General features: G+C 47.3%; 1 protein-coding gene across 1 annotated transcript in view; it reads left to right on the forward strand.

Annotated features, from left to right (window-relative positions):
• LOC103804019 (astrotactin-2-like) overlaps positions 1–14,807 on the forward strand; it is a 91,787-nt gene that overhangs the window by 54,234 nt on the left and 22,746 nt on the right. Inside the window, 1 exon segment of the mRNA XM_009076605.1 lies at positions 8,083–8,224. Coding sequence (XP_009074853.1) covers positions 8,083–8,224 — 142 coding nt within the window.

Below are 14,807 nucleotides of genomic sequence, written 5' to 3' on the forward strand. Positions count from 1 at the left end.
AAGGCTTGGTCTCCAGTGAGTGCACATCAGCCAGCTGGGTGCTGTGGGGCATTAAACTGCTGGAGCATTTGGTCATAAAGAGCTGAAAATAAAGGTAAGGCACTGACCTTTCTTTAGGAAGCTTCCCAGGATTTGTCCTCGGACATGTCTTTCAGCAAAACTGCATCCCTTCAGATTTAGTTGTCTTAATCCCAGCAGAAGATGGAAGCTCCCTGTGCTCTGGACTGGTGGAGCTCAGGTTCTTGGTGCCATCTTTGCATCCAAAATTTGGGAGTCATTTTTGGACTGTAGCTCATTCCCCTAGGAACTGCAAGATTGCCCTCATGCATTTAAGGACATTGAGGTTACAATACAGTTTTGTTGCCATCTCTGAAGCATCTCACACAACAGTTTGTGCTGTAGAAGAGTGGCTCTGGGGCTGTAGCAGGGCTGGTGGGATTCCTGGTGAACTTAAGTCTCCATGGAGTCCCTGTATATGCTACAGACTGCTGACTACAGACCTTTGGGACCACCAAGTGGTCTGGACCACTGGTCCATTGTTTAGAAATCTCTAATTTAAAAAAAAAAAAGCTAAAAATGAAAGGAAAGCAAGAATGAGGGTGAGAACTAGATCTGTGGTGATGAGAGTGAGAACTCACTCTGTGGTGATGGACAAAATCTTCTGCCAGACAAGAAGTATCTAAGGACAAACCTCATGTCTTTGCTTTGGGTCTGCACAAATCCCAGAACAAATGGGTTCCCACTTTGCCTTGAAATCAAGTAACTACTTTAACATGCTGCAGAGCCCAAAGCAAACTCCAAGGGAATAGATAAATTCACTTGGACTCTCCACCATGCTAATGTGAATACGTGGCTTTGAGATTGGAACTGGCTCATGCCTGAATGTCTCCAAGCATAGCAGAGTCAGCTTGTGTCTGGCTGTGGTTGACCCTTAGCAACCCAGTGAACCTTGAGAAATACTGGAGGGCTCAAAGCACAGAATGAAATGCTTTAATTCTCACTCTCCTCCAGGAACACACTGCTTTGGGGATGCGTTTTCACATGAGTTGAAGCATTTTTTCTGAGGTCATAGATATTGACTGTGAAAGACCTGTGATAAGCAGTCTGTGGAGAGCTCAGGTGAAGGAGCAGTGAGTCCTATTGATGACCCTGAAAGAAGAATACACTCGTGATTAACCTTGTGCATCGTGTTTAGAACATTGCAGCTCATCCAAATTAAGACCATTCTGCTTGACTGACTGCTCTTGAGAACAACAGTGCAAGACAGCCCATCCTTCTATTCCACATGGTCACTCCATGCAAGTTCTAGCCCTGGAAAGCACCAGCAAAGGCATTTGAGGGCCTTCTGTGGCACTGGAATGCAACTTTTTCTCTTAGCTCAGTTAAAGCCTTGCTCCTTAAACTCAGCCATCTACAAATGCACTCTTCCATCAGCAGAGGAACTGAGAACCCCAGAGGAGAGTTCTTCATAATTATTAATGTGTCTAGTAGCACACAGACATAGGAAACAAGCTCTCCCAAAATTCATAACTTAGGCAAGGTGAAGTCATTCAGAGAACTGTGATTTTTCACCTTTGAATAAGTTGGCAGGTGAAGCACAGTCATGCCCAAAGTACACAGTGTAATCACTGCCTTTTCTGCCTCAGCCTAGACAACCTATATCCAGCCAGAGGGATTCCCAATGGATGTGTCTTTGAGAAAAGTCATGACAGAGAAATTATTTCTGAGGTTACAGGTTTTGGTGTGGGGGCTTAGGCTCCCATCTAACATAAGAGGCTGACATGCATGGATGCTCCCAGAATGTGGGCAGAAGATATTTTAGTAATAACTGGGCCTTTTTATTTCTTTTATAATCTGGCAAGCCACGTAGGGAAGGAGGTTTTGACATCATTCCACCAGGATCAGTAGGGATGGTTTGCTTTTAATGATCTAGGCAGCGAGACAGACCATCTGCTGATGTAAATCGGAACAGTTCCATCGCCTGAAGTTATGTTACACTAATTTAAATCAGGCCATCATCTCCAAGACAAACCAACCACCTTTCACTGTCTTCCCCCACTGAGTGTCAGATCCAAAGCACACCAAACCCAGGTACAACCTCATTGTGAAGGAACCACCCTGCAAACGTGCTCCCCATCGACTCATCCAAAAACCCAAGCCAAGCCTTCTGCTCAGAACCCTCCTCTGAACCGTTCCTCCTTGGAGGCAGAGCCCTGGAGGGAGAGAAGGGAGAGACAAGGACCCCCAAAAGGTGGCAAACTTGGAGGGCTGAGAATGCCATTTGTTTCCTCATTTCAGGAACCAAAACCTGGCAAGAGAATGTGGAGTAAGGTCTCTTTTTCCATCTGCTTCACTGGCATTGCTCCGGAGGTCACTGCTGGGGATGGAGGTCCTCGTTGGGCCCCATCTGCCTTCCCTGGGCTCCCTCATTTATGCCCACTTGGGCCTCTGACATTCTACTCTGTTTTTCTTTCCTTGAAAATGGATCGGGAATTGGGAGCCGCTGCGCAGGAACGCGCCTGTTCCCCATTACAGCTCCACCGGGGCTGTAACACGATCGTGCCTGCTCCATACCCACACAGATATTTATTTATCCATACAGCCTTTCTCCTTGTTTTCATTAAGTTAGGCAGAAAAGGTTAATCTTTCTTCTGCTAAAGCTTCAAAACCAACCAAACTAAATAAAATATGATTTCTTTCATTTCTTTTTTTAAAGGACACTCTCTCTCTCTCTCTCTTTTTTTCTTTCTTTCCCTTAAGTACCAGAATGAGGTCACAGTCAGAGATGCCACAAGAGTAAATTGAAAACAGGTTGAAAAAAAAGGAAAAGGGAGAAAGACAGGGAGAGAAAACCACAATCAGAAGAAAGTGCCTGGTAACATTGCAAGGTTGGTTTCATCCAGCCCAGTAAAGAAGCTGTCAAGACAGAGACATTGGTGCCTTCCTACTTTCCCCTTTGTGCTCTTTCTAGGAATCCTGAAGGTGAATGGCAGCAGGGAGGTCTCCTCTCATCTTAATTTCCACTTTGGTTTGAGTGCCTGGGTTTTCTCTGTGCTGCTCTTGGCACAGGGACATGGGCTGAAGGTGTGGGAATGCCTGTGAGGGTCCCAGAGCTTCCTTTTGCTCCTCAAACCTCCTGGAGGCTCCTGGCCTCACTCTCTTGTTTAGTCTGGTTGAACTCAATGCTGTAACTCGTGTTGTCTTCAGTGGGATGGTTGATAGGTGATTCATCCAGCCTGCAGGCCGCAACTGCTGGGCGCTGGCACGGGGCGCAGTGGAAGGACTGAGGCAGACTGAGGCTGTTGGATGCTGTGAGTGAGCGGTCTGAGCCTGCTCCCATCCATTTTCATTCCTCAGTCCCCGTTCCTGCCTGTCTGAGCCTCCTGCCATGAGCACTGTGCTCGCTCAAGAGTAGATTGCCAGCTCAGCCTTGCTGTGTTGAAGATGTCCTCTTCCTCCTCCTCCAGACCAGACGTGGAGTTGAGTTCCCAAGTGGCTACTCCAGAGTGTCACTGGTCAGTTGACCCGTGGCCAGACCTGGTGTGGCCTGGAGAAGGTTGCAAAGCTTCACAAAATGGGGCTGACTCCCCTGCAAGCTCCAAGTGTGCTGTTGTTTTCCTCTGTTCTAGGGGAGCCACACCACCAGAATCAGTGCATGTTTAGAAATCCAAAAAGAGGAGATTTGCCAAACTCCAACAGCCGTGTGTGTGGATGGGGCAAGGCAGTAGCAAGGGATTGAACTGGAATGAGAAGGAAAATGCCACTTGGAGAGAGATGCATCTTCCCAACAGTCATTAGCAGAGCAGAGATTGATTTTCAGAAGCTGCCTGGGGATTTGAATGGTTTGGGGCACACCAGTCCTGGGAAGGCAGGAGCATGGAAACAAGGGGGAAGAGAGTCTGGCAGGGATGTGGTGTACAGTTAGGACTGTCAGCATCCTGCTGCTGAGCACTGTTACCTGTAATCTGTGTACAGCCAGTAGCAGTCTATGCTCCATGCACAACACTTACCATAGTGATGTATAGCTCTGCTTGGTATTTTCTACTACTAAGAAGTGAACACAGGTGAGGCATCCTCAGAGAAACTGGTCATTTGTCCTTGATGTCTGTAACAGCTTATTGCTTTATTTAGTGTGACATCAATTATTTATTACTATTAATGAAGGACACAGATGGCTGTCTGGTCAATAAAATATCTCCTACTCCACAGAGATGATCTACTTAGCTATCATTTACTGTGCAGAGAACCTTTGGATTCTTTCTGAAATTTAATAACGCGAGCAAAGATACTATGGCAATCTAGAAGGTTTGTGCTTCAGGGCTGCTTTGGGAGGCTGAAATCCTTCTTTATATTTGCTGGCAGGGTATGCGAGAACACCAGTCCAGATGGGAAAGAGAAGCCCCTTTGCTTTCCATCACAAGCTCCTTATCCATATAATCCCTTTTATAAAGTGATCAAACTCTTTCTTAAAAGATAGTTGTGTTATTTGCCCTTTGCAGGAGTAGACAGTTTATTTATATCCAATTTACTTCCTCTTGCCATTACTGCCCATTAGCCTAACTATTCCATCTGAGTGCATGCCCTGTTGATGTATTCACAGTTGTGTGTCTCTATTTGGCCTTTTTATGTCTCTTCTTGCATGGTAAATTTGGGCTTTTAGTTCTTTCCCATGTGAAGCCTTCTTTCTGGCTTTTCCTGTGCCTTGGTCCTAAGCACAAGTGAGCAACACTGTGCAATGAGCTCTCACATGGCCTCATGCAGTTGGGCCACTGGTCTTCTACTGCTACATCATCCCAAGATCACTTTTCCTTGGTAGGCCAAAATTAATGGTCCATTATGTGGACCAAGTGTTCAAAGCCAGGTTGGATGGGTCTTGCAGCAACCTGATCTAGTGGAAGGTATCCCTACTCATGGCAAAGGATTGAAAGGAGATAATCTTTACATTCACTTACAACCCAAATCATTTTATGATTCTATGATCATCTTCTCGTTATACCAGCAAAAGCCTTAGTTCCATTCCATCAACAAGGTCCCAGTCTAAATTCAGGGAATAATTTGTTCTCTTCTCCTATGGAGGGCTTAGGAAATTTCGATGCTTTCAGTGCACTGTGGACTCAACAGTCTCTGACTTCTCTTGTATGAGATGAACAAATGCAGTTGCTGTGTGCTCTGCTTTACCCAGGGGAGAGCTCAGGATATCAGCTCCCTGTGTTGGCTGCGGATTGACAGCTCTAGGTACTTGACCAATCCCCAGGGCATCCCTTACCTGTCTTTGCTCCATGGTCCATGCAGTCTGGCACCAGAAGCTATCTCACCGCTGCTTATACGGGTCCATAAAAACTCCCAGCCTTGGGCCTGAGGTTTCAGCACCTTTGTTAGTGTCTATTTTGATGTTTTCATAACAATCTCTTTGCTTTTGTGTGATTGTTGCAGAGCCAATGAGAGAGGAGAGCTCCCCAGAGGCTCAGGATTGAACATGAAACACCCTCTTGCTGTGTTGATTTTATTGCAAGGGTTTTGGCTCAATCCAAATTGACAGTTTTGGCAGACCCTGAGAGCTTCATTTCCTCCTGTGCAAGGGGACAGAAATGCACTCCACAGCCTAGGCAGGTCTGAACCATGGCAAACCAGACTATCATGTGAGGTAGCTGCCCCTGTGTGTCAGGCCAGTGCTCACTGCCAGCTTGTTCCCTCAAAACTTTACCCAGAAAGACCATGGAAGATGAGTGCCCAGAAGTTAGTGGGTGCTTTAAAGAGAGTTAGCTGTGCCATTTTAATCATAGAATGATTGGGTTGGAAGAAATCTTACAGATGATCTAATTCCAGCCCCCTGCCATGGGCAGGGATACCTTCCACTAGTCCAGGTTGCTGAAAGCCCTGTCCAACCTGGCCTTAATACATGCTTTGATTCAGTGGTTGCACATGACATTTTCCATCTCATTTCCAGTCTCCTGCAAGTCTGGTTCCACCCTCTGCACTCCCTGTCTCAGCCCATCCCATCTCTTGTGCTCCCTGGCACAGAAGTCCTGGCTGATGCTCCTACCTAGGGACTGCCAGTCCAAATCTCCCCTTGGTCTTGCCCAGCTCTCATCATGTTCTCTCTGCCCAGCTATTTTCTTTCCTACCCCTCATCAGCTGCTTTCCAGCTCTGAGTGCTCTGGAGGAAGATGTGAGATCCCACAGCAGGCACCCATGGGATTATCTGTCCCCCCATGAAGGTTCTTCCTGGTCAGAAGGGAGGTTGTTTGAGGTCTGAAGTGCCTTAAAACCTCTTGTTCTACTTCAACAACACAGCCTGTTCCTGCTTCTTTGTTACGTGCTCGTGATTCATCGGGTTTGTAAGTCACAGCAGTGTCTGTTCTCAATGACTTCTGGTGACAGGGAGTTCCCCAATCCAGCCCAGCATCATAGGAAAAGGCATGGAAATGAAAGTTAGAAATGAGCAACAGGGGTTTGTTTGTTTGTTTAAACCATAAACCCAGAGCTGAGGGACTTGCTCAAGGCCAGGCAGCGCTCATGACTTTCAAGCAGTGATTTTACCACTGCCAACCCAACCTGTCCGTAGAGTTGACTTGGGATTTGGTATGGACCCGGGGCTGAGACCTGGGTTAAGCTACAGAGACTAGGGACAGAGCTGCCTGAAAGAGTTTGGAAAGAACAAGTCGTGCTGGGAGCATTAAAATGAATAATTAAGGCTTGGATCCTTCAGGGAGGAAAAGAATTTATTGCTGCTCTTTTCTCTAGCCAAGGGGGACATTTGTTACTGAGTTGTGTATTTTGAGACAAGACGCAAATGCGGTTTGGGGGACTGGAGATGAGGGGATTTTTCCTTCTACCTGGAGAATCCAGCTACGCAGTGGGATGTTCTGGGCTGGATATACCACTGAGTTGTTCATTACATTCTGTACCAAGAACCTGGATTTGTGCTTCATTTCGGTAGTCCTCAGTCACTTTTGCTTTTAGAAAAACAAAGCGCTCAGAAGGAAATTCTCCTCCTCCCTCTGCTGTGATGTCTTGACATTTCCACATGCACAAGGTACCCAGCACAGCAATCTGGGCCCAGGTTTGCTTGTACCAGCATAACTCTATCAGCTGCAGCAGCTCTTTCTCCAATTCCCATCACTGGGAGTGGGGCACAACCAGGGCAGCTGCTCTGTCATTTTTTAATCCATGGTACCTTGGACTTTCAGTTACACTGGTGTAAAATGGGAATTAAATGCCATGAGCTCTAACTGATAGGCAGCCTGTCCATGGCACACAGACAGGTTGCACAGCAGTGGATAGTCATGCCCAAAAAGCTTAATAAATGTAGTGCTTTTGGTTTCAACTGGGTCATGATCTAAGTGTTTAATAAGCTTTATAAAACAGAAGACCAAAAAGAAAAGGTATTTTTAATTAGTGTTTTTTTCTTTGGAGGCTTGTAAAGAAGCAAGTGTTCTTCAGCACAGCTGAAGGAGCTCCAGTCAGGGCTCCAGGAGCTGGCAGAGTGCACATGAAAGGGAATGCAAAGCTACTGACTGTCATTGAATTTAAAAAGAAAAATCCAGCACATTGAGAGCAGTTCCAACCAAGCTTTAAAAATGTCTCTCTCCTGATAATGTAACATAGCAGAAACACATTTTGCTGTGGCAGGTGAATTTTGGAAAAGGCCATGCCCCCTTTAAGAGCTGAATGTGCAGGGAGGAGAGTCCTGTTTAGCTAGGCTCCAGCTTTTCTGGGTCCCTGGAGCCCATCCTTGAGTGGTGATCCTGCCTGCAGTATCTGCAGTGAGTCCACACATGAGTTCCCTCTAAACACTGTGATCACACTCATCCCTGTCCAAGCAGTGACTTAGCCCTGGCCTTGGTTCCTGCAGTGAGGCCCTGCTACAACTCATGGCTCAGGTGTGTTTCCTACTTGCTTTGTCCATAGGTGACATTCTTCATACAGACCTGGGGAATCCCACAGCCAGCTGGAGTTTGTTGATTGCCTGTGCTGCATAGAGATGCTCCTACAGTGTCTTTTAAATGGTCTGTAATTTAATGGTCTCTAATTTTTCACCTGTATTGATGTTTCGGTCTTGCTCATCTCTTTGCTCTCCAGGAGAATCCTTGAGCTTTGCGGATGATTTGCTTTCTGGCCTTGCAACCTCCTGTGTGGCAGCGGGTAGGAGCCATGGAGATGTCCCTGACACCAGCCTCTATTCAGTCATTTTCAAGTGCCTGGAACCAGATGGTCTGTACAAGTAAGGAGAGGCATGTGGGGAGGTGCTGGGGGCAAGGAGGGGTGTCCAATGCTGTTATTTAATAGCTATTGACCTCTGTGGTCAGCACTGTGTTATACCAGACACTGGGCAAATGATGACTCTTTCTGTTGCTTTGGGTGTTACACTCAGCTAGTGAAATGGAAAACCATTGTCTGCCAGTACAACACTGGAGGCACTTGAAGCCAGTGGGAGACTCAAGAAGAACTCCCATTTTCAGCATTCTGGGCTTCTAGGTCCATGCCTGGTAGACAGGGTTGTCTCTTAGGAGTGAACTGAGCTGATGTGGTCAGATTGGAGCAAGTTGCCAAGTGCCTGGTGGGCCAAAACAGATGTCAAAATGTGTAATAAGTGTTCCTATAAGTTGCTGTTTCTATTAGTAGGACACAGCAGATCAGAGACACCAAATCCCCTTGCCCACCACCCAGCTACTCCGTCAGGGATGGCAGGCCATACCTGTGTTGATGCTCTTACTCACTTTACTCTTGGAGAGATTCTTTGAGCCTGTGGGATTGGATTCTCTGTTTGAATGCTGTGTGGTAATTAGTGTTCAAGGCAAAGGGATAATGTCAAGATCTGAATTTGAACTTCTCCTTCAGTATTGTTTGGAAGGAGGCTGGGATTTCCAACCTGGCTTCTTAGCCAGGGCATCTTCTGTCTTCATGGGGATATCAGGAATCAGACCAGTAAGAGAGGAAAAAGTCGAAAAAAACCAAGGCAAATAGACAGAGGAGAGACAGAGTAAGCAAGGGAGAAACACCCAGGGCTTAATGTCAAAGTGACTGTAATAATTAAAACACATTTTGTAGTGAGTAATGAAACTTTTTATGGGACCACAAAAGCATTTAAAGCAAGAGCTGGCAAATAGTCTGTCAGCGAGAACTTTTTAAGACCTTGATTAATACTTTCCCTTTGCCTCCCACTCCACCACCCCCCAGTTAAGTATGTTGACAGCCTCCAAAGCCTTTATTGCACATCCCTGGAGCAGGGCTGTCTCCAGGAGCAGGCTCCAAGTGATACCTCTTGCCATTTAATAGTTTTAAATGTTTTCTTGTTAAATATATATAATGCATAAATATAATTATTAATATCTCTTGGAACTGGGCTGCTCTGTAAAGGTGCCAGGGAGAGGCTGGAGCAACCACAGAGCTTGCTAATAACCTGACGCCCATAAAACCAGCTGGTTGTGAGCTCTCAGCTGGTCTGCTCCCAGCTGCCAGGGGCACTGGGAGAGGAAAGAGCTGCTGGATTTGATGGAGGCCACTGCCACGGTGAACACATGGAGCTGGGAGCCAGCAGGTCTGGCTCTTGGGCAGCCTGGACTGCCAAATCATCTTCCTGATCTGCCAGGCAGGGATAATTGCACTCACCCATTGCTTTAGGGGCTCTGTGATCTAATTCCTGATGTCTGCAAAGGGCTGGGAGAGCCTTGGGTGGAAGGCAGAGGGCTTTGTCCAGGCTTTTGTCATCCCTGTGGTCAAAGCCAGGCTTCTGCTTCCCAGTGGGGAGGCACATTGCCATGGAGGGGGTCAGCAGAGTTGGCAATGCCCTGTGGCCTGTGGGTGGCTATGGGCAGCTCCTGCTCTGTGGCTGCCCCTGGGCGAGGGACAGTAGCTTTTTGTGGGGAGCCATGGCAGCAGGCAGCCAGCAGGCAGCAGTCCCCTGGCACCAGGGAGCTTTGGACCTCATCTTCTGTGGGGACAGGCCCTGGGGTGACACACAGTGTTGGCTCCATCCTGCAGCTAATGCTCAGCAGAGCTTGGCACACCGTTCCCAGGGCTGTGCACATGTAAGCACCCATGGATGGACACATGTTCATGTTAGTACCTCTGGGGCATGGACCCACACTCCTGGCCATCCAAAAAAATGCATGTAGGCACACTACAGCACACCCTCCTCGATGTTTCCTGCTGCCTGCCCCAGCACACTGGGCATGGACCTACACTCCTGGCCATCCACAAAAATGCATGTAGGCTCACTACAGCACACCCTCCTCTATGTTTCCTGCTGCCTGCCCCAGCACACCAGCATGGACCAATAATCCTCTGCTCCACCTGTTTGCACTCACTGCCACGGGCACTGTGCATCCAGCGTGAACACAAACACGTTTGCTCCAACCTGATACCTAACCAGCACGTGTTTACTGAGTGTTCTCAGATAGACAGGCACCCACGTTAAATATTCCTCTGCTCAGATGTCCACACAGTTGCAACACAGTGTGAAGAAAGCCAGAGCAGTGAAATGTGAGGCTAACGCTGTTCTGTGCCCGCACAGACGGAACAACACAAACACGGGCACGGGGTCGTTTCTTTAATCGAATTTATTCTGCCTGTTTCTGTGGAAAAATAGCTATCTTGGAAGGCTCTGGGCTGGGTATAATCCTGATTATAGCCACTCACAGGGCCCTGTGCTTTCCTCTAGGCTGTGAGGTGAGCACACAGTCTGCAGCATCAGAGCTCTTCAAAAACAAATGATTTGCTTGTGCAGAAGCCTGAGGGTATCATAGAAACCAAGCAAAGGGACAGTGAGATCATGGAATTCTGTAGAATGTGTCGTACGTCCTGTCCCTTTTCTTCTGTCATACCTACAGCAATTACACTCTGCTGTGGGCTGTTCATTTGGAGTATTACCAGCCTGAGATCAAAGCTGGGCTGGAGTATGCAAAACAAACCCCAAAAATGCTCTACAAGCAAACAAATAAACAAAGTCTGATTGATTCCTTTGCTTTTGAGACTTCTGTAATTCCAAAACATAAACGAACAAAAGGAGAACTAATTTCCTTGTCCTTTGCAATTTCAGTCTGATGAAAATGTGTTGCCTGTCAGCCCCTTTCTTCCCCTTGCCTGTACCACACTGGGGTTGAGATGCCAGTCCCTGCACTGAGGGTTTTCAGGGGGAAAGTGGTTCATGTCAATTCTTGCCTGTACCACGCTGGGGTTGAGATGCCAGTCCCTGCACAGAGGGTTTTCAGGGGGAAAGTGGTTCATGTCAATAGAGATGCATGTGCTCCATAGGCTCATGTACACGTGTAGACATTCCTGCCAGTCTGTATGGGTGCTCATCCATGAGGATCCACACTGGAGTCATGGTAATGCACTCGTGTGCACACATACTGGAATACTGGGGGTGGTCCATGAAGGCTTGAGTTTGCTTTAAGTTCTTAAGAAACAAAAGTCTTATATTCTTGCAAAATGCATCACAGGAGAAGGGATTGTTCTCCCCTGAGGACAGTTAGACCAGAGGAGTCTGTCAAGCTTTCTCCCAGGTGGATCTGGAAGGGCATGGGGTGAGGAGGCAGAGGGAGAGATGTCTGTGTGTCTGTTAAGTGCTTGTCTTGCATGGACCAGCCAGCCCAGACTGCTCATGCCACTCAGAGTGATGGTTGGGGAGCTTGGGAGCACCATGTTGTGACAGGCACTTGTGATGCACCAAACACTAGTCAAGAGAAAGGGCTCTGGCTTGTCTCAGCTCATACTCAGCCTGGTGGACTGAGCACCCTACAAACCTATCTGATCTCTTCACTGAGGAGACAGGAGCTTCCCTCATACGTCCCACAGCTTCCCTGAGACTTTATCCCAACTCATTCATCTCACCTCCTCACCCCATCGCTCTGGGAGTGCCTGGAGATGCCTTGTCATGGAGCTGTACCTGCTCAGCTGCTGGAAAGCAGCTTTGCCAGCCCAGCATGTTTCTTTCATATACTTAGGGAGACACCAAGTATCCCTCAGCCAAAAAGGGAGATTTTGGAAAGGGAAATGAAAACCCCCTCCAGCTCCTCAATGGAGCTGCAGTGCAAACACACCAACCTCTTCCCTGCACCACAGATACTATAATTATAGATTAGATTAAATCCCAGTGTTTCATTTTATTTACATTCCTGACCTAGCCTATTCATTTCCAGTGTTTGTGCCAAGAATCAGCACAAAATTTACTGGAAATAATATGGAAGTCATCAGGATTCCTTCCAGAGCCTTTCCTTGGAGTGTGTTCATGTGCTGAGAAGGAGCCTCGAATTTATATTCCCTTTGCTGGCTCGGATGGGGTTTCCCCAGGGTGATCCTGAACCAGCCCAGAGTCTCTGGGAGTGACTGTTTCAGGGGTGTTGGAAAGGTGGAAATCCCTTCCTAGGAGATGAAGATTGGGGACTGCCATTGGACAGAAGGGGATTCAGTTAGACCTCAGAATGACGACACAAGGCTCCTGTCTGCAGCCAAGACCCACCATGTCCTGCCTGGCCACTGTCATCCTCTGTCAGGTCTGGAGGCCTTCACCAGTGTGACCAGACTCAGCCTCTGTCATTGTATGAACCGTGAACATATTTTTTTTGGCAAACTGAAGGAAAGAGGCAAAGTTGTGGAGTAAGGAGAACCCATCACAGCGTGGAGAGGCGGTGACTGCAATTCCACAAGCTGAATGCGCTGAAGGAGCTGGCCCAGAGCAAGGCTGATTAATGCTGAGTGACCTCTGCCTTGTGCATAGCTGGGAGAAAAAGTGGAATGGAAACCCTTGGTGCTCAAGAGTGTGTTAATGCTGGCAGCAGTCTGCTGCTCCTTATATGATACTAATTGTTATTGTTGGTCTTTCGTCAGGAAGACACGTGAACGAGTGCTGGAGCAATTGGAGACAGATCCCAAATAGCTCAGTGGCATGGGTTAAAACACATCTGTTACAGCCCTTGGCCGAGTCCCCTGCGCACACAGGAGCTGTGCTGCTTCATTGAATCCACCTCTCCTATTCTGCCTGCTCTCCAGCTTCCCAAAGCCAAGTGGTGTATGGCTGTAGTTTCTGCTCAGGCATCGAACTCGGCGAGTCAGGAGTTGAACAAGTGTTTGTTCAATCCCAGGCCTGTGCTCCAAATGCAGGTTTGCCCTTCCTCAGCAGTTCAGGGCTGTGTCAGCACCAGGCTGCCCAAAAGCTGCTTCAGGTGTGTTTTTGCTGAAGTAAGTCCTGCACAGAGCTGAATCTTCCTTCTGGTCTGTCTCTGCAACTACTCAACCACCTGGGATAGATCTGGAATCAGGAGATGCCTTTCACTGGGTATTGCAGCTGGGGGAGAGTGCCAATATTCAGTTCTTCCTGGGAATGATAATGGAGTCAAGAGGCAAAGTTTGTCCTCTTTGCTGTTGGTAGAAAAATAGACTTTTAAAATTCCACATTTTCCCATCACCAATCCCCTATCACCAACCCCTTACAGTCATGGACTTTTTCTTATTCTTGACTGTGTAGAAACCTAACACCACTAACATAGATCTGTCCAAGTCTTATCTCATGGACTAATGGGAGAGGGAGTACAAGAGTTGTGATATAAATATCAACACGGGCGTTGCTGGCTTTGATTTGCCTCTAAGCCAGCCAAAGCTCCATCGTGCTACTGCACTGGAGTCATTTGTTGTGTTCATTAGGTCTCCATGGTACAGAGCACATTTGTCCTGAAGGCTGGAAACCTGAGGGCTGTGTTGATCTGATTCTTACAGCATAGTTTGAAAAGTCTTCCCTCCCAGGACACAGGAAATTCTCTATTTTTTTATCTTGTAGGGAAGAAGTGGGTAAGAGGAAGGGCAAATATTCTTGTTGGCCATGTCCAAGCCAGTTCTTCAGTGGGCTACAGCTGAGCAGAGGCAAGGGATGGCCTTGCTCACACTTGATATAAGCCCCACTTCAGGAGAGCACTTAAAAGAATTGGGTTTTTTGCTGGTGGATTAAGCAATGCTTCCTGCACAAAGTTACAGTCTCTTCCTGATTTCCTCATGCAGTCTGGGACACAGGTACCCAGGAGTAGGAAGTTTGACTGCTTCCCTGCATTCAGTAGCAGCTCAGCCTGATATCTGTAGACAAGTCAAGCTTTTAATTGTCTAATTCAAGCCTTAAGTAGTGGCTGAAAGCAGCACAGCTTTAGCCATAAGTATGCCCCAGGAAGGATGTGACAAACTGCTCTGGTGCCCAAGTGTTCAGTCACTACTGAACACACAGGTCTTGTCTGAACATAGAGCCATACCCACAGCCCATGGAGTCAGTCAGGTCAGAAGCTGGAGCTATTTGGCAGTCATACAATAAAAGGATAAGCCACAAGCTAAACTTACCTGACCAGTCCACACTCTAGAGTCCAAGTTTGGATGCCTTTACCTACAAGATCAGACCCAGTTCAGACCAGCAATGTGCATTTATCTTACATATGGCTGCAAGGCCATAAAACTAGTTCAACTTAATTTTGTTTCATTTTTCCAAAGGACACCTGCAGCACATCCCAGACCATCCTTTCCTTGTAACAACAACAGCACAGACAGTCCCTCACCAGCCTTGTACCCCAGAGAACACTTTGTTATCTTCATTTTCCTTTTGTGTGTGTATTTAAAAAATAGAAATCTCTTTGAATCTTTGCCTTGCACAGAACATTATATCAGTAAGTACCCACCTCCTGGTCATGCCACAGTGGAGTTTATCAGCACACAGTGACCTCTCCAGCTCTGCCAACCCTTATTCCCCTCAGGGCCACAGGCCATGGCTGTTTCCCAGGGAAACTGGGAATTTCTGTAGGGAATTTGTCACGGAGGGACTGGGCAGGCAA

Source organism: Acanthisitta chloris, unplaced genomic scaffold (genome assembly GCF_000695815.1).
Source record: "Acanthisitta chloris isolate BGI_N310 unplaced genomic scaffold, ASM69581v1 scaffold11436, whole genome shotgun sequence".
In the NCBI taxonomy this organism is placed as follows: Eukaryota; Metazoa; Chordata; class Aves; order Passeriformes; family Acanthisittidae; genus Acanthisitta; species Acanthisitta chloris.